This window comes from Thalia democratica, chromosome 8 (assembly GCF_965202585.1).
Source record: "Thalia democratica chromosome 8, ktThaDemo2.hap1.1, whole genome shotgun sequence".
In the NCBI taxonomy this organism is placed as follows: domain Eukaryota; kingdom Metazoa; phylum Chordata; class Thaliacea; order Salpida; family Salpidae; genus Thalia; species Thalia democratica.
In genome coordinates this window covers 6,058,315-6,080,427 of record NC_139172.1, presented here as the reverse complement: position 1 = coordinate 6,080,427, position 22,113 = coordinate 6,058,315, and the positions used below count along the sequence as shown (strand labels likewise).

The 22,113-nt window shown below is 26.4% G+C and overlaps 1 protein-coding gene across 1 annotated transcript; it reads left to right on the top strand.

Annotated features, from left to right (window-relative positions):
• Positions 1–155: 155 nt before the first annotated feature.
• LOC145842238 (transcription initiation factor TFIID subunit 6-like) lies at positions 156–16,360 on the top strand. The gene is made up of 11 exons (XM_082949657.1): positions 156–360; positions 451–522; positions 755–926; positions 1,210–1,370; positions 1,761–1,886; positions 3,252–3,431; positions 4,317–4,499; positions 5,490–5,564; positions 6,316–6,441; positions 13,923–14,111; positions 16,001–16,360. Exons 1-11 carry the CDS (start codon positions 187–189, stop codon positions 16,010–16,012), a joined length of 1,470 nt encoding a protein of 489 aa, XP_082805783.1. The 5' UTR covers positions 156–186; the 3' UTR covers positions 16,013–16,360.
• The last annotated feature ends 5,753 nt before the right edge of the window (positions 16,361–22,113 follow it).

Below are 22,113 nucleotides of genomic sequence, written 5' to 3'. Positions count from 1 at the left end.
TAAAATAAATAATAATGTCTACTTTTAGCACTTTATTAAAAGTTATTTTTACTGTCCGGAATTAAATTCTTTAAATTGCTTTTAATTTGTAAATTTTCAAGTAGCCTTAATTATAATTTTCAATAAATATTTTTTCTTAGTTTTTCTCAAAATATTTTATAAAGCACCTCAAGTTTAAACTTGAAAATGACTGAAAGTAAGTCGAAAGGATCGAAAAATGACAAGAATAAAAGCAAGCAAACACAGTCGTTGGCAGTAGTTAAAACATTTGCTGAGGCAAGTGGAGTGGGACCTATAAATGATTTGACAGCACAGACACTCATTGAAAACCTCAAACAAAGACTTTTGTTCGTTATTCAAGTAAGCAGTAAAAAAAAAGACGTTAAAAAGTTAAAATTTTTCGCTAAGTAGAATATAAATTATTTAACTAAATATTTACTTTGATTTTAGGGTGCTAAAAAGTTCACAGATCATAGGAAAGGACAAAAATTAAACTGCATGGATGTTGAAAAAATGCTCAAAGTATGGTTTTATACTTTTTGTTTCACAGTTTTTTTTTACATGGGTAACTTAATTTTCATAAAGAAATTTATTTTTAAAAGCATTTATTTACCTAAGCTCATAGTTCAGTTTGTTATTTTACCAGTTTTAATAATAAGATAATTCTAGCCTTCAGTTATAATGTTATTAAAGTACTTATCTAAAGTTATTACTTTTGCAAAACTTTTATTATACTTGAGTTTTATGTCTGTAGGCAAACAATATGAAGCCGTTGTACGGGTTTTCATTGGGTGAGTATGTTCCTTTCAAAAACCTCAATGGGGGAGGCAAGGATCTTTATTGCGAAGATGACAACGAAGTGTTTGACCTTGAAAAGCTTGCCAGTGCTTCAATGCCTAAAGTACCTTTAGAAATTGGACTAAAAGGTTACAAATAGAAAAAAGTTTTTGTATTTACAAACTATAGTATATTAGCTAAAAAACTACTAATTTTAAGTTCCTAGGCTTACCTGACTTAGTAATTTGTATTTTGATTTTTGATGTTGCAACTTATATCTATTATTATTTTTGACTGTAAATGTTAAGTTTCAGAATTAATTAATTTTTTTCCTGTAAATTTTTTTATAAACTTTTTCAAAGCTGGTATTTTTATTCAAAAAAAAAGTTGTTTTTGTTTACCGAAACTAAATATTTATAATGTTGATTGTAGCTCATTGGATGTCAATAGACGGTGTCCAGCCAAACATACCCGAAAATCCCACTCCTGAACAAGTGTTCCAGTTAGATATTTTGGTTAACAAGAAAACATCGCAACCTAATGATAGATCCAGCAAAGTTCCTTCCAACAATCCGTTGCTAAACTCCACACAGGTTTAAAATGTTCCAAATGAATTACATTTTTACATAATATGACGTACTATTAAAAAATTAGTGCAAGTTTATTTTTTATATTAGTTAGTAAATAGTGTATAGAAGCTTTATAAATTTTAACCTACTAGCTTTTGATTTTACAAAAGGTTTTACTTTTTAAGTTTATGCTTAAAATTTTATTTTACTACAAAAACAAAGTATTTATTTTTGCCGTTAAAAACATTTTTATATGTCAAATATAATAAGTAAGTTGTATTTCATACAAACTGTTAAATTTGTAACTATAATTTTTGTTTCCAAATGGTTTGCTAAATTATAAGTTTATTTTTGAATTCATAAAAATTTAAAAAAGAAGTGCTGCAGTTTTAAAACCTTATATATGTTTGATAGCTGGAAAGCAGTAATGGGAAAACGAAACTGAAAGAAGTGTTTTCACACGAACTGGCAGTGGAACAGCAACTTTACTACAAAGAAATCACAGAAGCTGCAGTCGGATCTGATGAAAAAAGAAGAGCAGTTAGTTGATGTTTTATTAAATATAAATAAAAAATAAATAAACTAATGACTCTCAAATGTTTCTACTTATTATACATACACAACATTAAAAACTTTCATGGTCCAGTTTTTTTATTCAAATTAAAATATAAATGTACTACCATAGAAAATAAGTTATGTATTTAAAAAATGAAAAGTAGCGGTTCTTAGTTTGGAGCAAAGTCAGGTGTCTTAATGTTTTTTGTTTATTCCTGTACTGTCCATTTAAGTGCTAAATTCTAATAGATGTAGCTGATGAAAGCTGGATGAATGAAACATTTGTTTTACTCTTTTTTAATTTAGCATTTTAAAATAAATTTAAAAACTTTTTCATGCTGGCTTAGTGAAATTTAATGTAGTTAAGAAAATTTGAATCTTTTTATATGTACACTGTGTATTTGTTTATATATAAGTGTTTTTAGAACATTTAATTTAGTCTTATATTTTTATTTAGTAATTTAGATTATTAATTATATACTATATCTCGTCACTTGAAAATAGGATTTTTTGTAATGATTTATAGTTAGCAAATTTGTTGGTATATGTTATGTACCAAACCAAAGAAACTGCATAAGTTTATAAGCAAACTATCTGAAAGTTATATTTTCCATGTGTATTGACCTTAATATTTTAATAATGAAACATACCAGCTTGTTTTGAGAGTATAGACAAAATTAAAATAAGAAATATACTTAATTTTCAGTTTTTGATTTTTATACATACCATTAAAACAAATAAATACAGTAAGCTTATCTAGTAAAAAATACATGTTTAAACATTTGAAATAGTGTTTGGTTTTTAATAAACTTACTATATTTTAATAAATTATAAACAAAACAAAAGTTTTCAATGAGTTTATGGTTCATTGTAGATGGTGTGAAAACAATTACTGTTTCCCAAATAGAAATATGTCTACAGTTTTAAACTTTATGACACTAGTGATTTACCTGATCCTAATTTTATGGGTCCGGTAGATCACTATATGGCAACAAAATGTTTTTAAGTCAATCAAAACATTGCTAATGTTTGAGATTTATAAGTATAATTTATCTACGTATACGTTTTAGAAGCTTTATCAGCTATAACTTTGATTAAAGACAAACTGTTATGTTTTCAAGGCTGTTCATGAATATTGTGAAGATTATTTTGTACATTTTTTATAATTAAATAAGTAAACAAATTCAATTTTCGAAAATTTTTACATGTTTATATCCAAACGTTATTATGATGAACGATTAACACTTTTGCTTGAATTAAAAATAAAGCAGTTTGTTTATGATTACAAAGTTTTAAGTATGTTTAGAAACAAGTTGTATACAATAGTAATATTTTTCTGCAAATCTACAGGAAGCACTGAACAGTCTGTCGAGTGATCCCGGTCTTTCTCAGATGTTACCTCGTTTCAGCACGTTCATATCGGAGGGAGTGCGCGTGAACGTGGCGCAGAACAACCTGGCACTGCTCATATACCTCATGAGGTTGATGAAGGCATTGCTGGACAACCCTTCGTTCAACCTTGAAAAATACGTAAGTTTTCTATTTGATTAAAGTTTGAACAATGCTGTATTGATTTCAATGATTGCTAGTTTTTAAAAATGTTTTATCTTTTTTATTCAAAAATTGTGTTTTTGATTAAATTTAAAACTTGTATTAGTTTTAGAGTTTAGCGTATAAAATTATTTATCAAAGGCAAAAATAGTATTTTTGTAGGTGCTGACATTTATTATATAAATCGTATAAATAAATTTCGTATGAATCCTTAACACTGCACTAACAGTTTTTTCACTGATTTTTAAGAAATATTTTTTTTTGAAAAAATATTCAAATAAAATTACAACTTTTCAAATTACTTATCTCAGACACTTCAAAGGTCCCAAAAATAATCTTTTTTAATGTAATTTTACTTAAAAGTTTTTGATATCAAAAAATAGACGTAAAATAATTTATTTATTAAGTCCAGTTACTAAATTTACCATTTTAAAAATCTTACATTTTTGTGAAAATATAACATTTAGAATATTTTTTTTTCCGGCTGTTTAGTTTCTTACTTTTATATATTATCTGTTGAGTTTAAGTTTCATGCTATGTTTTCTTTGGAACTACTATAAAATGTTCAGACTTTATTATAAACTACTAAATTAACTTTGTTAATCAAGCCAGTTTTATTATCTAACAATCACTTTAAATATAAATGCATTTTACTATATAGTTTCGCTACAAGTTTATGCAATGTTAAAGTGCACATTTAGAGTGTTTTGTAGGTTTATGATTTTTAGTTATTAATTGTTTTGTCAGTTTAAATCAGCTCGTATGTATATTTTCAGGTCTTTCACATCATATTTGAAACTTAAGTTTAAATTCATCTAACTTACTTTTTAAAACAATCAAATACTTATTGATAAAACTATTTAGCTTCACGAGTTAAACCCGGCCATTATGACGTGTATAGTGAGCAAGCAACTGTGCTCGAGACCGGACCACGACAACCACTGGGCGTTGCGGGACTACGCGGCCAGGATAATGGGTCAGGTGTGCAAGAGCTACAACACAACTTGCAACCAGATACAACCTAAAGTTTGCGCCATCTACTGCAAGGTTGTTTGATTGTAAAAATATTGAGCTTACTAAGTTATTGCAACTGTTGTTCTAAATGTGTTTTAATGTTTTTATTATATTTATTTATTATTTTTTCCAACAAGTCAAAGTACATGAAAATATTTTGTATAGTGTATGTTTTAGCGTTATTAATGTTTTTTGACAATTCTTTTCTTATATATTTGTATAATATATTATTTGTTTAAACAGTTTATGCTCTTATATTTTCTGGTTTTAAAAATTTATGTTTAAGTTACCTTGATATCATAAATGATAAATACACAGTTTTCAAAATAACGACTTGCAAACTTTTAGTAAGTGGTTATTTTATTTGGTTGTACAACAATTTGCTTCTTTATAAATTCATCTTTACTAGGTTTTAATTTGATATTTACTTTAGATAAGTGTAGTACTTTTAACGCTATATGTAAGTTTTACTTAAACTATAAAATATTTCTATAATCAGTATAGATTATAAATTGACACAAATCTGAATATTGTGTTTAAATCAGCATAGTTTAATACAAACTAACATCTATTTTTACTTCAACATGTTGTCGAATTAGTGGCACCATTTCAAGACTCAGTGAAATGGTTTCTTGTAGTTTTGCCTTTATTTTTCTTGTTCGTTAGCTCACAAGCTTTAAAACGATCCATTGTGCATTGAAAATGTATAGCAGGACTTTATATGTTTTAAAATCATAAAAATTGAAAATAAAATATCGCTTAAGAGTTTTTTGAAATGTTTTGAATAAATTGATTTGGTAGTTTATGCTATTAGTTGTAATTATAACGTAAAATTTAATTTACAATAAATTATACAAATAATTACAATAAAATTTAAATTATATTATCTATTTGAAATGTTTTTAATCGACGCAGGAAAGTTTTAGTTGTTAAAGTCTTTTACGGCTTTGTCTCTTAGTATACGTTTTATAATATTGTTACTACAAAATAATTAGAAAATAACTAAATAAACATACGTAACAGTGCTTATACGACGAAAGTATGGCCTTATCTGCAAAATACGGATGTGTAGCTGGTCTTTACGAACTTGGATCTGAGGTTTGTTATGTTTTTACCGTTATTGCACGCTTACATGGAAATTTGAAATAAAAAGTTGATTATTATCATTTTTTCAAAACCAAAGTATAAATTTTTATTTGTATTCTAAATAATCTAATTAAAAAGGTGAAAAAAACAGTGCTTGTTAAAATGATAAATTCTAGTTAAGAATGTTCTTTTTTAAGAATATTGTTTTGAATAAGTTTTAAATTATTGAAGTTTAAAAAAATTTAAAAGTAATAGCTGCTTTTCAGTCTTACTTACATTCTAAGCTATTTAAATAGCAAATATAAACGTAAATGTTTTGATTAGCACATTTTATTTTTATTTTCATTTGAACATTTTTTTGTAAATAATATTTTTTAAATAAAAAGGTGCACACTACATTATTTTTAATGAAAGATGGTGATTTAATTTAACTTGTTATTAAGAATTTTAAATTTCATCACTTTGAATATTTAATAAACGAATAAAAGTCTTAGTGTAAAAGTAGTTAACTGTTACTTTCTTCTCCATTGTAAAAATTAGTTATATATATTTATTATTCAAGTTCAACTTCCAAATTTTATCATTATTATATTATCAATAAAGTAAAAACTATGATACGATTGTACGCAAGTTATTTTTTCTTGTAATTGGTTTCCAAATTCTTCTTCTTATCAAAATTTTTGTTTAAAATTCCAAAATCTTTTTTTTTGTTTTTAGTTAATATTTTAGAAAAAAAAGTTTTAATAGTAATGCGAATATTTAGGTAGTGGAAAGATTCCTAACGCCTCGAATAAAATTTGAAGCAGACCGAATCGAAGACATACTAGAAAGTGATCAGGTAAACTCAATTGACAGGACCGCTGCTGAGAGGCTCAGAGGAATAATTGTTGTTAGTTTCTTGTTATCTGTTTATACTAACAAAGTTTTTTTCAATTTGAGTAAGGTATTTGAGGATTGTAAGCGCTTGTATTTAGCTATATTTCCTAAAAGACTCAGAGGTGAAACTGTATCTTTTCTTTAGTCAAATGGTTTTATAGGGATGGCAAAAATCTTGAAAGCCTGGAAAAACTTGAAACTTGACAACTTAAGCAAAAGAAAACCTAAAGCTGAAATTTAGTATCTGGATTTTGAACAGAATTCACTAAAAAAACTGGATCTTTTAAACAATTTTAATTATAAAATAATGAAATTTTGATTAGATACGAAAAATCTATCAAATTCAATATAGTTTTAATTTCATTTAGAATTTTATTTGTTATAAAACACATTTAAAGTTTTATTTTTGTATCTTCTACATATTTCTATAGTATTTAAGAAAGTTTAAATTTATTTTAAATTCGGAAAAAAATTGTACTTTAAAAAATTTTTAAGGAAATAAGAAAATATAAAAAAAAGAACCTTTGGCAACCCTGCATTATATTGTTATGTATAATTAGTAACATAATGATATAATAAATGATGATCCAAATAAGTTTTTTAAACTGAGCTTTGGATGTTTGTGAAACTCCCTTAGTTTTTATTATTCTGTACTTTTAAAAAATGTGAGATTTCTATACTCCTATACCAACAGTTTCTAAATTTGAAAAATGTTTAACACATTGTCAATTAAACGTTCTGTACATACTAAAATTTAAAAAAATACCTTAGTTTTAACCAAGCAACCGTTGTTTTTTTTTGGTGTTCTCTATATATAATAAAACCAAATAAGTAGTGTATAAATAAGTATAGCAAATATTTTTAAAATATAAAACAAATCAAAGTTTTGTTCCTCATATTTCCGTAGGTATACAATTACCTTCACAAAAATACTATCTCATTGTTTGAGTGTTGAATCTTAGTTTTTTAATGTTGAATGTTTGAATAGCGAGTGTCACAAAATTAGCCAACCAGAATGAGAAGCGTGCAAACACTGATGCAAGTCTTTCTAAACATAAGTAAAAAAGAATTATTTGTTATAGTTGGAGATCACATTGTAAGACAATCTTAACTGCATTTTAGATTATATAATTGAGTGATCTACTGCCTGAAGACAAAGAGACTATACTTTAAGAACTGCATGTTTATTTATTCTTGTACGTTAATTTTTTAACTATTATTATTTTTTTTTTAATTTCTTTTAATGGTTTTAAATCTTTTTAATTTAGATTTAAATATTTTATAGTTCTCACATTAATTTAAGTTTTTAAAGTATTTACCATTTAAAATTATTTTATGAAGTTTTTAATTCTTGTTAAAGTATTTATAAAAAGGAGTTTGTATTTTTGAAACATAGTGATTATATTATTTTTTCTGGTTAATTTTTAGAATAGATTTATTTGCTCTAACTGTGGTGTTTAACTTGTGTAAATTGTCTAAAGTAATATCTGTTAATTAATTAAGTTAGTTTTAATTATAATCTATAATAGTATCAACAACTTAAGTAACAAACCCTGGTTTGAATGGACATAAAAAATAACCTTTTGTAAGTCATATACATGAACCTGGCATAAGTTTTGTGGGTCTCATCACATCAGATAATTTGCCCCATCCATACCAACTTCTGATTTGGTCACCATCACCCAGAGTGGTATTTAAGTCGCTGCACATGATTTTAATAGGGTAAAAGCAATAGTAGGGGATAGTAAGTTACATCTAATCCAGAAGGACTGAACACTAGTCCAGGGACCCCAAATCACCCGAAGTAAAATATTCTTTTCACGGACAATAGTCACATAGATAATATGCCATTTACTATTCACAGTGATACTAAAATTAGTCATAGTAATAGTTACAGTCCATGGGGGTCAGTTTCAGCATTGTTTAATGGAATTATAGTATGCACATAATGAGTGATAGTCATAATGTAATTAAGTCTTACCACCTAGGTATTGTGGGTTGTCTTTCTTATCAAGTAGCCAGTGAAGTACGAGACAGTAGTGAAGCTGTAATCCTAGACAACTTGGCATCTACAACTGAGCGATAGTTGCAGATGGTTGAGATGGATATTGTGTCTCAGGCTATACGTCTCAAAGAGCTAAAGTTGCAACAGTAGAAAAAACAAAAGTTGTTGCCAATGATCAAAAAAGCACATCAGATTGAGCTTGATATGCAATCCAGTTGCAGAGATCCTCTTCAGCACAGTTTATCTCATAGGGCTAAAGGAATTAATTGGTGCAAGAGGTGGATATTATCATGTTGATAATAAGTTGATGAGGAAAACTCCAAGGTTTGACTCAGGTATTAGCAAAAATGTTGACTGCAGGAGATGGTAGTAGAGAATTCATAGTCAAATCATTAAATCTATTTTTTAAAAATATATACTTATGGTAACTCAAGAGATGAGTTATTTTGAGGATATGTATCGCAGTCTTTAAATGTTTGACCAATAAGTAAGGTGCCAGGTTCTCACTTCAGTCTGGCCACATAGGGACATCAGGATTTACTGTACATCAGTTTAATTAAATGAGAGAGCATACTAATTTTTAATAGATAACATATAAAACAGAGATCGCCATCAGGAAGAGTTCTTTTTCTTAAACCTGAGTGTATTGTTTTAAAACCATGGAACTTAATATAAAAATTTAGAAAGAAGAATAGGACATTTTTATACATACACCTTGCTCCTGACCACTTGATGGGTAAAAATAAGAGAAGTTATTTATTTAGATTTTAATAGTTAAAACGCTGCTGCAGATATATTTGTGATGCAGATCAGCAGTGCACAAGAGAAACACAAGAAATATAAGCTTATAGTGGTATCAGGTTTAATAAAAAACGGTCTTAAGGGCATAGGGGGGGAGAGGGTAAACACCTTTTTTTGAAATTTGATTTTAATTTTTATAGTTTTTACTTAGGTACAAGATGGTTTTTACAGATTTTAAATATTCAAAATAATTTTTGAGATATAGCCGGTTAAAGTCGGAGGCAACAGTAAGATCCTTACGGGAGGCGCAATCTAAAACGGCAAAAATAGAATTGATTATTTTTAAACCGAAGACATATTAACAATGAAAATCATGAGTAAAACAACAGTATTGAAAATAGCAATCATCAGATAAATGAGTGTCAAATTCCAACAATTTAAATTCCGACAACTGAAATTCTTTAAAAATGTTTAATAGGCTATATTTCTAAAAATATTAAGTATTTTTCTAGAATAAAAAAGTCGTTGTAGATCTATTAAATAAAATTATGATATAAAAAAAAAACTGAAAATAAAAACTGTTGAAATAAAAATTTAAAAGTTACTAAAATAAGTGTATTAAGGGCATGTAGGGTCCACTTTGAATTTTACAAGTTGATTTTATTTTATAGAGTTTTATCTGAGCTATCAATAATTTTTTACCGCTTTAAAAAATTCAAAGTAACTTTCGAGATATAAGCGATCAAAGTCGGTGACCTCAATAGGTTCCTAATGGAAGGCGCAAACTAAAAATACAAAAAAAAAGACTATTTTACTCCTTCATTTTTGAGTAATCTTTCTCAAATTTTCACAGAATGTGTATTATTTATTTTTAAAGAGATTGAATGCAGGAATTTTTATAATTTTGAGTAAAAAAAATATTGTTTAATAACTACCTTTTTTTTTCGTTTTTTTTTGTGTATAAAATTCTTATTTTCCAAATTTTAAAAATTCCAACATTCAAAGTCTTCAAAACTACAAATGGAATATTTCCTGAAAATTCACTATACCATCTCAGAAAAAGACATAGCCGAGGCAAAAACAGCATTTGCTCAATTGAGACAGCACAAAAAAAAACAGAAAAGTTTGACTTTCCTGAAATGTTAGACGAAATTTGACTTTTTGTGTTTTTTTTTGTTGAATTATAAAGTTATTTAAGTTTGTTTTTTAAACATTCAGTTTAAAATGTTTTTATAGAATATATAACATGAAATTTTGTTTTAGATAAAATACTTTGTTAAAATTGGAAATTTAAGAATTTATTATTGTGACATCATAATAGCTTGATTAGGACTTTTTTTAGATTCCAGGTAAGCTTGAAGTGTTAGTATATATTTATTTCATGTTTAACACTTTTTATATATATATTAAACTTATAATTGAAATTATATGTTTAAGTTTATGTTATATGATACGGTCTGTTTTAGCTGCTACTAAACATTTATCTCCGACACCACTTAATACAACCGCTTATTAAAAAAAGGACTCAACATTTTTAAAATCTGAAAACAGCATCTGAAAAATTATGAAATTTGCTAAAAAGTAAGTCCATGTGTTATTTTTGACCAAAAAAAGTTCTTACCCCTCCTCTATGCCCCTAAAGAACTTATTTCAGCCATATCTCTAAAAATATTTAAAGCTTTTCAAAAAATAATGGTGTGTAGATATTAATTATACCTACATACATGTTTTTAAATAAATTTTGTTTTATAAGTTGTGGCCATTTATGAAAAATTTTAAGAACCTGAATTGCTTGCACCCGACTGTCAGGGTCAAAACCAAAATACGTCTATACGTGAATATAAAGATAAAACAGTAAAGCACAAAAAACATGCAATCACTGAAACTCTTTCTGTTAGTACAATCAGAACGTCACAAAAAGATTCTATCACCAGGAAAACTTAGGATGTCTGGTCATTCGGTTTAATGTTCGTGAGGGCTACGGTTTTATTAATCGTGATGATATAGACAGTGATATATTTTTCACCAGGCTGCCATTACTAAAACCACCCTAACAAGTTCCCAAGGAAGCTTGCGCAAGATAATGTTGTTCAGTGTGGTATTGAGTACAAAAAATATGTCAGAGGCCGCGAACGTAACAGGACCAAAAAGACAAACCAGTTCAGGCCCTATGCCCGAGACAGGTTGTCAAGCTATAATTAGCAGTTCAAAAGGCAGCAGGACCTCAACAAAACAATTACATAGAAAATATTTATCGCAAAACAAGGAGTTATCAACAGTATGAGGAAGAACAAACAACTACAGAAGAAGATGTATACGGGAGAAAAGCCCTCAATTAAGAAAATAAGTTTTGTACGGTATGAACATATACGGTATGTACGGTAATTATTAAGTTGTCGGAAAAATTTAGGGCTAGGTAAGGCACAACAGTTGAGTAATGTTTCTTTGTGATTAAAAAAATTTTGTCTATTGCTTTTTGAAAAAGTATTATAATGTTTTTACTTTTATGTCAAAGATTTATTCAAAGTTGAATATTCTAATAATAAGTTATTGCACGTTTTTTATACCTATTAAAAAAACAGATTATTTCAGAGTTTAAAAACCAGTGTTAAAGTTGTTGTTTTTTATCTTATTGTATGTACTTAAATTATTCTTTAAAAACAGTTTTAGCAATAAATTGAAGCAATAAGTTTTAGCCTGTTGGAGAAAATTACTTTTGAAAATTTTGCTTAATATCGGTATATTTAAAAAGGGTAATAAATACTATTTAATTAAAAATTTATTTTCTCCTACGTTTTTTGAGATAATTACCTGAAACGGTTAGGAAATGTTCCTTGCCATATGTAGAAAACTTTGTATAAACAAAGTTTAAGAATAAAGAATAAAAATTTTATGCAAAATAGTGAAAAAAAATCAGTTATTTATTTTAACTGTTCAAAAATATAGATTTAATTGTTTGCTAACAAAAGATTCTAGTGAAACAAGTTCACTGGAATATAAATAAAAACAAATTATACAGTAATCTTCCTTTATTGTACCAAAATATTTTTCTGTGCGTTCACGAATAAATACACTTCAACTGGGTTCAGTAAAAAAATAATTACTGTAATATGATAATAGAAGCATAGAATAAAGTAGGTGTATACATGTTTTCATTAAAATTAAAATAATTTCTACAAATTTTTACAGGTTAATAGTTAATAATAGGTAAAATACTTAATGATAAATCCGACTGTTATAAAACTATATAATATTTGTAATTATTAGGTCTAAATTAAGTAAAGTAAACTAAAAACTACAAAACAACAAATCATAATATAAACAAACCACCTACTTTAATGAAAAGAAATACTGTTTCAAATTTATCTACCGCTGTCTTTACCGTTGTTAAATTTTATTGATTCACTAATTAATTGTTGTTTCATTTTTATTCAAAATAAATTACATACTTCTTTTCATAATAAAGCGCTTTACTGCTCTCCTATGCATAAGAACTAACTTTATAGTACAAATTAAATAGCTGTCTTAGTGTTCATATATATTGTGATGTAATTATTGGATGTTTTTTTTTAATCATTGACAACGGTAGATAAGTTTAAATCAGTATTTCTTTTCATTAAAGTAGGTGGTTTGTTTATATGATTTGTTGTTTTGTAGTTTTTAGTTTACTTTACTTAATTTAGACCTAATAATTACAAATATTATATAGTTTTAGAACAGTCGGATTGAACATTAAGTATTTTACCTACTATTAACTATTAACCTGTAAAAATTTGTAGAAATTATTTTAATTTTAATGAAAACATGTATACACCTACTTTATTCTATGCTTCTATTCTCATATTACAGTAATTATTTTTTACAAAACCCAGTTTAAGTGTATTTATTCGTTAACACACAAAAAAATATGTTTGTACAATAAAGGAAGATTACTGTATAGTTTGTTTATAGTAATTTTTTTAAAATAAGTATTTATTTGTTTTTTTTTTAACTTTCTTTATACAGAAATTTCTACATATGGCAAGGAACATTTACTAACCGTTTCTGGTAATTATCTCAAAAACAGAGGAGAAAATACATTTTTAGTGAAATAGTCTTTTTTTCCCTTATTAAATATACCGGAATAAAGCATAATTTTCAAAAGTAAGTTTCTCAAACAGGATTAAAGCTAAGGAGTTATTTTTTTGTGCTGACTGTTTATGTGATTTCCAAACGTCAAAAATTTTACTAAGCAAAGTTCCGAGTTTTTCATTTTTGAGGGGTAACAGATGCACCCTAATACCTTTTTTTTTTTCAAACTTATATTACTTAATGAGTTTTGGCTCTTTAAAAAGTTGCGAGAATTTGAATTGCCGGATTTAAAATTTTTGTGAATGGTCATGCACCCGCTGTTTACCCATTATAATTTAATTTGGGAGAGTTGGCCAAAATTGATTTGATAAAATATTTTTTCTTACCGTTCTACCGGTAACTACTCTAGTAATGTTAGAGTGAAGATTAAAAGTGGGAGACGAGAAAAAGTAACGTAATAGCATCTTTCATATGATGTTTCACTGTTGCCCTGGCTTATTAGTGGTTGTCGCTCTTGGTACTACAAATCTTTATTAAGTCAACCACATTTAAACTTGAAAATGCGATATAGTCTGGTAATAATTCCATATGCTACTAATAATAGTTGTATTTAACTGATTTTTTCTGGTAAACACTGTGTGTGTCTGAGCAATATTGTAAATATGTGTATTCAACAGAAGCACACCTCACAAGTGATATACAAGAACATAATGGCCGACAACAACTACTTCGACGTCAACTTTGAGGAAAGGTACGGATTCCTCGGGAAAGATCTGGAGAAGAACTGCGATCTGTTGAGGCAGGCAGAGCAGCACCAGAACAACTTGTACGCTTCAACCGGTCTTCACAACCGATCAGTTAACCTTGTGAGTGATTTGAATATAATAACAGTTATTTTCTTGTTAATTAAAAAAATCCAGTAAGTTATAATGAGGTAGTTAGTGTTTCAATGTACGTTTTGTTACACTTATTTTGTTTATTTACGTTATTAACTTTACCTTTATCAATAGATTTGCCAAAGTTCCACAAGTTCTTTCAACAAGTTCTTTTCATAACTTTATTAACTACTACTAATTTAGTCAAGTTGTTTATTTAAATTAGTATTTTTTTGTCTGCTTATTTTGTATTAGGATACTTATATAAAACTTTTAATTGCTAAGCTATCTAACTGTTAAGCTACTAGTACATAAGAAGTTTATTTTAGTTTTATAACCAAGTGTTGAATACATTGCCATAATTACACAATAAAGAGGTTTAAGTTAGGGGTGGGCAACGTACGACCCGCGGACCGGATCCGGCCCGCAAGCGAAGTTACAGGCCTGCGAAGCGTCAATATTGCAAAGTTTTTATAGAAATTTGCATCATATTTTTACAAATCAAAACTGTAAGAATTTGACTTTAAAAACATGCTAAAAAATGACTTTGTAAATTAATGTGTACTAATAAATATACCATTTTGTCCTAATATTTTGTGTTATTCTAAGTTAGTTAGAATATCGTTTTGTCAAGTTAATGCAATCAAAGTTTTTTTTAAGTACGATGTTTTACATACGTACCTTTGTCAATTACAATGTCAATTATATTTATAACAAATGTTTTAACATCTGACATGTCTCAATATATATATCTTAAGTTGTCAGACTTAAGAAAAATTTGTGTAATTTAAGGATTCAAAAAAGGAATCCACTGTCTCAATATAACTAGATTCCGGCCGGATCCGGATCTCGACTTAAAATTAGTATCCAGTCGGATTCGGATCTAAACAGTCATTATTCGACTGGATCCGGACATTGGATCCAGTAAATAACTAATTGAAAATGCACCGGCCCGCAAAAGACTAAATATTTTCGGATCCGGCCCGCTGATTGAAAAACGTTGCCTACATCTAGTTTAAGCTGTAAAGATAGTTTTAAATTGTGTCACTATATTCATTAAAACTTTCAGTTTATATAAATGCATGTATAAACAGTATTTTTTATATTGTTAGTTAGTATTAAAGAAACTGATGTAGCTAATAATAGTAGCTTATTTTTTATTGAACTTTATCAACAAATTAGTAAGATTCTTACAATGCCTCTTTCATTTTTGAACTACAAGCACTGTTAAGAGTTATTACACTGTAACTTAGTGGTCAGCAAACTAGACCTGCTCGCTTGATATTTTTTGTTTTGATTATAACAAATTAAACCACTATACTTAAACTAAATTTGTTTCCAGTTGAGTAAACAAAAGTGCTTGTTATCATTTCTTTATATTTTTACTGTCAAACATTTTTATTAACAGTATTAAGTTTTGTGTTTGTAAAAGTTTACACAAACAGAATGCCGACCCCTGTTGTTTTTTATTTTATAACAGGATAGTATAAATATTTAAAAAAAAAGTTTGTTTATAAAAATATTTGTAAACTAAAGAGCAATAAAATGTATATTAACATTTATCCTGCAAATTAAATGTGTTTTAAAAACAGTTGTTTTAATTTTAAAGCTTTAATTTTACTAGCCAAAGCAATAAGTTCTACAAAACAATGTTTTATAGCATTTTGCTTCAATTGTTTCATGTTTTTAGTTTTAGTCACAGTTAAAGAAGTTTAAATGTTTTATTTTCTCCATTTATTTCATTTGTATAACTTTTATCATATTAATACTGTATATATACACTATATTTGTATCACGTATTTAACAACTCTGATGTATTGTCTTGTTAGGTTTGTAAATAAATTTTTATTTTATTTTCATTAATATAAAACAACTAACAGCCAAGTTACTGAAATGAAGTATGAAATGAGCAAAGAGGCGCAGTAACATTCCACTGTTGAAAGAATGTCGAGTTTTCAACAACGCTTGGACTCTATGATCCTATTGGTTATATTTTTTAAAGTTGCTCTGATGTACAGTTAACATTTGTTTCGAGTCAGTTCAAAAAGCTTATGTAACTTACATTTGAAAACACCTAGATTTTAAAAGTTTGAATGTTTTAATTTAAATTTAATTTTTTATGCTAATTTGAAATTCTTTGTTAGTTATTTTTTTATTTTTATGGTTTTACACGGGGATCATCATATTTGTTATTTTTAGTCTTTCATGAAAGTTTTTAAATATACATACTTTAATCTATTTGTCTGGTGTTAAAAGTGTTGTAGTTTTATAGAAAAAATAAAACTAATCAACAACGACTAGTATAGTTATTTGTAGGTTAGAAACTTTTAAAAACTAATATACGGTTTTGAATATGTTTTTATATTTTTTACTTGAAAATTTATAGTTTTGGTATTGTGAACTAAAAGTATATACTCTGCAGAGCACTAAATGCTTTATAAGTGTTATATGCTGACTCTATAGTTTACATACCTATGTTTACTATATATATACTTTATTTGATGTTTAAATTAATAGATTTACACAGTAAAATCATGCTTAAACAATTCAAAGACAACAACAGTACTTTATAAATTAATTAGTTTACAACAAATTCGTTTACGTTTATTACAAAAATAAGATTTATAAAACACAGTAGTTTCATTTATAAAACAAAATATACATTTTTGCCACATACAACTGTATTTTGACAATCAGTGCAGATTTAAAGTTTGTTCTTAAGTTCATTATTGTGTGATACTACAAATTTATATTGAAAATTTTCCATTATGATTTTCATATACAGGGTTGATCTTACGTTTGTTCTTAGTTTTTTTAATTTTTTTATTTGTCCTAGTAAACTAATTCAAAAGTTTACTAAGTTTTTGTTTTTAAACATATTGCCAATTATACATTTAGTCTCTTTAAGTTTAATATAAAATTAAACTATTTTTTTCTTGTTTTAACTTACCTAAACACATCCCTTAAACAATTTTATTAATTTACTGATTGTGTTTTTAGTTAGAAAACTATATGCACAAAAGATGATCTTGTTATAGAAGAAGTTTTATGGTGTCAATGTAGATAAGTTTCAAACATATAGTTTTCAAAACCATTAGTAATTACAAGTTAAATTTGTTTTCTTCTGTAGTTATAGATTACAAATAAAAAATTTATGATAGTACCCATAACTAAATTACCTATAAGTTAAAAACGACCCACTTTATAATTGTAATAAGATTTTGTTATAACTCTGTAAAAAAATGATAAATAGATTTTTTATTCATGTGTTTATATCTGTTTACAAATACAAATCACAAGAATATTATTTCTTTTAGGTCGAGACGTATTTTCTTTTATGTTCACTAAAGTAAAGCTCCATAAACTAGCCGTATGACATTTAATGGAGCCATTTGTTGTAGCATTTTTGATGTAAAGTTTTTTAGTCTTTTTTTTAGCGTGACTTATTTTTAATGTAATTTTATAAACACTTTAATACAAAAATACCCAAAATAAAGTATGCCGCCCTCAATTTAACGAAACTTTTTTTTTCAAAATTACTTCAATTGTACCATTGGTTAGAGAACTAGGCCCTCAAAACCAAAATCTGCGACCCGCCAAATTATTTATTTAGCTAAAAGCATGCTTTTTTAAACTACAAAAATAAAATATTTTACAATAAAAATTTAGAAGTAGGTTCTTATCTAAATCGATACTCATTACTAGTGCTTTATTGTTGTTTATTTTACATTATTTTGGTTTAAAACAGTGTATTTATTCTCATTATTAAAATTATTATTAAGTAACTGTGGCCTTCGAAGATTTCTTTAAACGGTTTTTTTTAGGGAAATAGAGTTACGTCTGGTTGCCGACCCTTGAATCAAACGAAAATAAATACTATAATGAAATGACTCCAAAATCTTCATATCTTTACACAAAAAAGATACTCAATAAATAGTCCTACCTCAGACAGTTGTAAAAATAACCTTTAACTGCGAATGTTAAAACTATCAACAAAGTTAAGTTTATTTAAAGTAGTATTTCTTTTTCTTGAGTATTATAATAAGTTTTAATATTTAACAGTTACATTTTAGTTTTTAAATAAAACAACAGTATGAATAAAAACTTCATATTTTATATAATAAAAATGTTTGAATTTTAAATTATTTAAACTATTTTTTACAATATAGCTTTATAAAGAAAATAAAACTTTATTTACTTAAAGACAAATTAAGATTTACTTAAGTGGTAACATTTAAATATTCAAATTTTTAATTTGCAAAAAAAAAAAAAGCTAAAGCTCAAAGAAACTAAAACTTTATAAGTTTGTAAAGAAAATGAGCACTCATTAGAATAATTTTTTAACTAAACATGCTTAACTACCTAAATAAAAAGAAAAAAATTATCTTTAAAACCATATTGTATTAATTTCAATCTGTTAAATGTGCAAACAACAAATTGTGGTCTGATGATCAAACCTTCTAAACTAAAATGTGCAAAGGTTATGTTTTTTATTCTCTTAAATGATAATTAAGAAATTTAATAGCTGTAAATACTGGTAAAAAAGTTTTACAAGAGACTAAACTAAATGTAACAACTAATTTATTCATAAATTCATATGAGTATAACAGTTCCGTCTAAAAACTAATCAAAAAATAAATATAAATCAAAGTAAATTTCAATAATTTATGAAAGAAGAAGTAAAGTATTTTTGAATTTAGTATTAATCATCATTTACAGTTGTTAAGGTGTTTAAGAATCTTATATATACCTGTAAAGTATAATAAATTGCTTTTACAAGTTAATAATACTTCTAAGTATATATTTATATTACTTTTGTTATTGCTTTAACTTTATATTAAAAAAAAAAGATTGTAAAACGATTTTTTAATTTGGTGAAACTCTACTTTTTTTAAGTAAAAAAAAAAAACTATATTATAATATTTCTCAAGTACTCCCAAAAAATCATAAACTTAGTTTAATTATTAACATAAACTCTATACCAGGGTTTCCCAAAGTGGGCGAAATCGCCCCCCTGGGGGCGATTTTAGTAAGTTGGGGGGCGAAAATTAGTAAAGGGGCGAAAGGGGGGGGCGATAACTAGTAAGGGGGCGAAAGGGGGGCGATTTTGAAATTTTAGGCAGTAATAAAATTTTAATTTTTATCTTTCTATTTTACTAATTTTAGCTTGCGATTAAATATTTGACACTGATGTATAATTTAAACGAAAAAGTATATTTTGTTTACGTAAAAAAAAGTTCTTACGGTTTCTTTTTTTAAGTAAATTACAAAATTTTGTTCATATGTTTTCTTATTTAACAACTAAATAGGTCATAGAGTATAGACGATCGAAATTTCTCTAACCGTTTCATAACTTGACATATGTGCTATTTTGGATCATGAATGGTTTGTAAAAGTTTATGTTATCCGTTATTAGCTATCACCTCATGATATTTCCAACTATTTTTTGACAAGTCACTGAGTAAAAAAAACATGCTATATATAGTTGTCTGTTTAAACAGCTGTGCAATGACGGGGTTTTTATTTATTTGATAATGCATACACAATTTAGATGGTAATCAAAAGGAAACTGTCTAGAAAAGGTTTTAGCTGCTTTTAATTCAGTTTTTTTCTGAAAAGGATAAGGTATTTGCAGACAATCTTGTTTAAAGAAAAAAAGACATTGCTTACGTGTCAGACTTATATGGTAAGTTCAACGATCTGAACAAAACTTTAAAAGGTAAAAACGTTAACCTTGTGAAAGTCAAAAGTAAGATAATCATTTTCAGAAACCAACCTGACCTGTATTAAAGAAATTTCAAAACTAATCAGTTTTCACAGTTTGCAAGTTTAAAAAACTTAGTTAAAACTTCAAATAAGTTAAGGTAAAGTAGAAGTATTTTTATCTCATCTTGAACAGCTTAAAAGTGATATTGATAAACGGTTTACTGACATTTTTCAATTAAACGTCTGGAAGTGGATTAGTGATCCCTTCGGAGCAGATCCTTTTGTAGTAATATTTGACTTACAGAAACCTTTTTAAAATTACAAATTGACCTTGAACTTAAAGTAAATTTTTTCAAAGAACAATATGAAAGCTCTTTGACTTAACAAAAATTAAGGCATAAGTTACCAATCATTTGGGATGAAGTTAGATTGTTGTTTATAATATTTCCTTCTAGTTTTGTTGTTGAGAAAGCTTTCAGTTCAGTTATCAACTACTTGAGCAAAAGGTCTAATCTAGATATTTGTAAAGGAGGTGACTTGAGGCTTTATTTGACTGATTTAAAACCAGGTATAGAAAAACTTGCAAGCAGTCATAAAGCTCATCATTCACATTTGATTAGACTTCAGTAGCAGACATTATCTTATGTAAGTTTTTTTTATTGTATTAGATTTTTATAAATAATTCTTATTTAACCTTGTTTGTATTGTAATTTTGTAGTCTTTTTACAAAAACAATTTTATAAAGTTATTTATTCTACAACACGTTTGCTTAATGCCTAATAAACATTAATTACGGCAGACTTCCTCTCGAGTTCGTACTTTTTACCAAAAAATAGTGAAAGTTAATATTTTCTTAAATTTAACTTAAATAAAGTCTATTACTTACTAAGTATTTATAAAAAAATTGTTATAATATTTAATAGCTTATATGTATATTTTTTTAAGGAATTTTTATTTTATGTTTAAGTTGATTATTTTTATTCATAACATTATTGCATTATAAAATATTAAAATTTGCCATTTTTTACGAAAAATGATAATGATTTGTTGAGTTCGCACTTTTTGATTTTGTTCAAAGTGCGAACTCAAGCGGAAGTCCACTGTATTTATTAAGTGCTTTATATTTTACAGTTATTAAAAGTTTTATTTTGACCTGTTTAATTTTGTAGTTTATATTTGTAATTTTACATTACAATAATAGTGTTTTTGACATAGTGATTAAAATATTTGTTTGAAAGATATTTATTTAACAGATTTTTTTATTACTTGTTTATCTGTATATATAAAATAATAATGATAACCATTAAAATTTTTATTTCAAAAAAAAATATTTGGCTTTAAAAGATTATAGATTGGAGGTCTTTTAAATTTTTCACTTAAAGGATTCTTAAAATCAATTTTATTTTTAAACTTGATTTAATATTGGTAAAAAAATTATATTCTAAGGAATTTTAAACTATTAGTACAACTGTTTTTGTTTTATCTTAAATCAGAATATTTTGACAATTAAAATGTGTTGTTTATTTTAATATTTCTACATTAGCTTTTAATTTTTCACTATTTTCCTATGTTAAATTATTTTAGGACTGAATGCTAGAAAAAAAAACAGTTTTGAACAGAAATAAATGAGCCATCGAAAAGACTGCTACAGTTAAAAAACAAAATTTAAACCTTTTTACAAGTTTATTTTTATTTGGTTACTTTCTTTTCACAGTTTTAGATATAAAACCTTTAATTTTTATTTTATAAATTTAAATCAATAAAAAATATTGTTAGAATTAAGGTTTAGTTTTTTGAAGGTTATTCCAAGTCAAATACTATTTAATGGTATTCTACTACAAAACATATAGTTTAAAAAGGTCAAAATTATATTTATAACTTTATAACTAACTTGCTTATAATTTCTCATTAATTTAATAAATTTACTTCATTAACAGAAGTTAAAGATAAAACCACTTTTCATTTGAGATAATCAACCAGTCGGTCAAACATTTTAAAACTAGATAAGCAATGATGTTTTAATTTTTATCCAACTATGTGCAAAATAATCTCTTCATTCTTTTGTAGTTTTTTTAATGTCTGTTATAGTAATTTTAGAATATGCCTAGATATATATAAGTACATTGTTTGGCTTAAATAAGTTACTTAGCATTATCTTCTAAATGTCCTAAATCAATTATATAAAAGATTATTATAATGTCAGGTTTTAGATGGGTGACGTACGGTCAAGATCAAGTCAAAATTGGGCCCGCTAAGTAACTTGAAAACCACTTGTGTTAAAACTGCC

What these genes read in the sequence shown, in the direction of transcription:
- LOC145842238 (XM_082949657.1), top strand. Translation starts at nt 187, where the DNA reads ATGACTGAAAGTAAGTCGAAAGGATCGAAAAATGACAAGAATAAAAGC. An exon ending in ATGTTGAAAAAATGCTCAAA is followed by an intron (nt 523 to 754) that starts GTATGGTTTTAT and finishes TTATGTCTGTAG; the next exon opens with GCAAACAATATGAAGCCGTT. An exon ending in TTTAGAAATTGGACTAAAAG is followed by an intron (nt 927 to 1,209) that starts GTTACAAATAGA and finishes TGTTGATTGTAG; the next exon opens with CTCATTGGATGTCAATAGAC.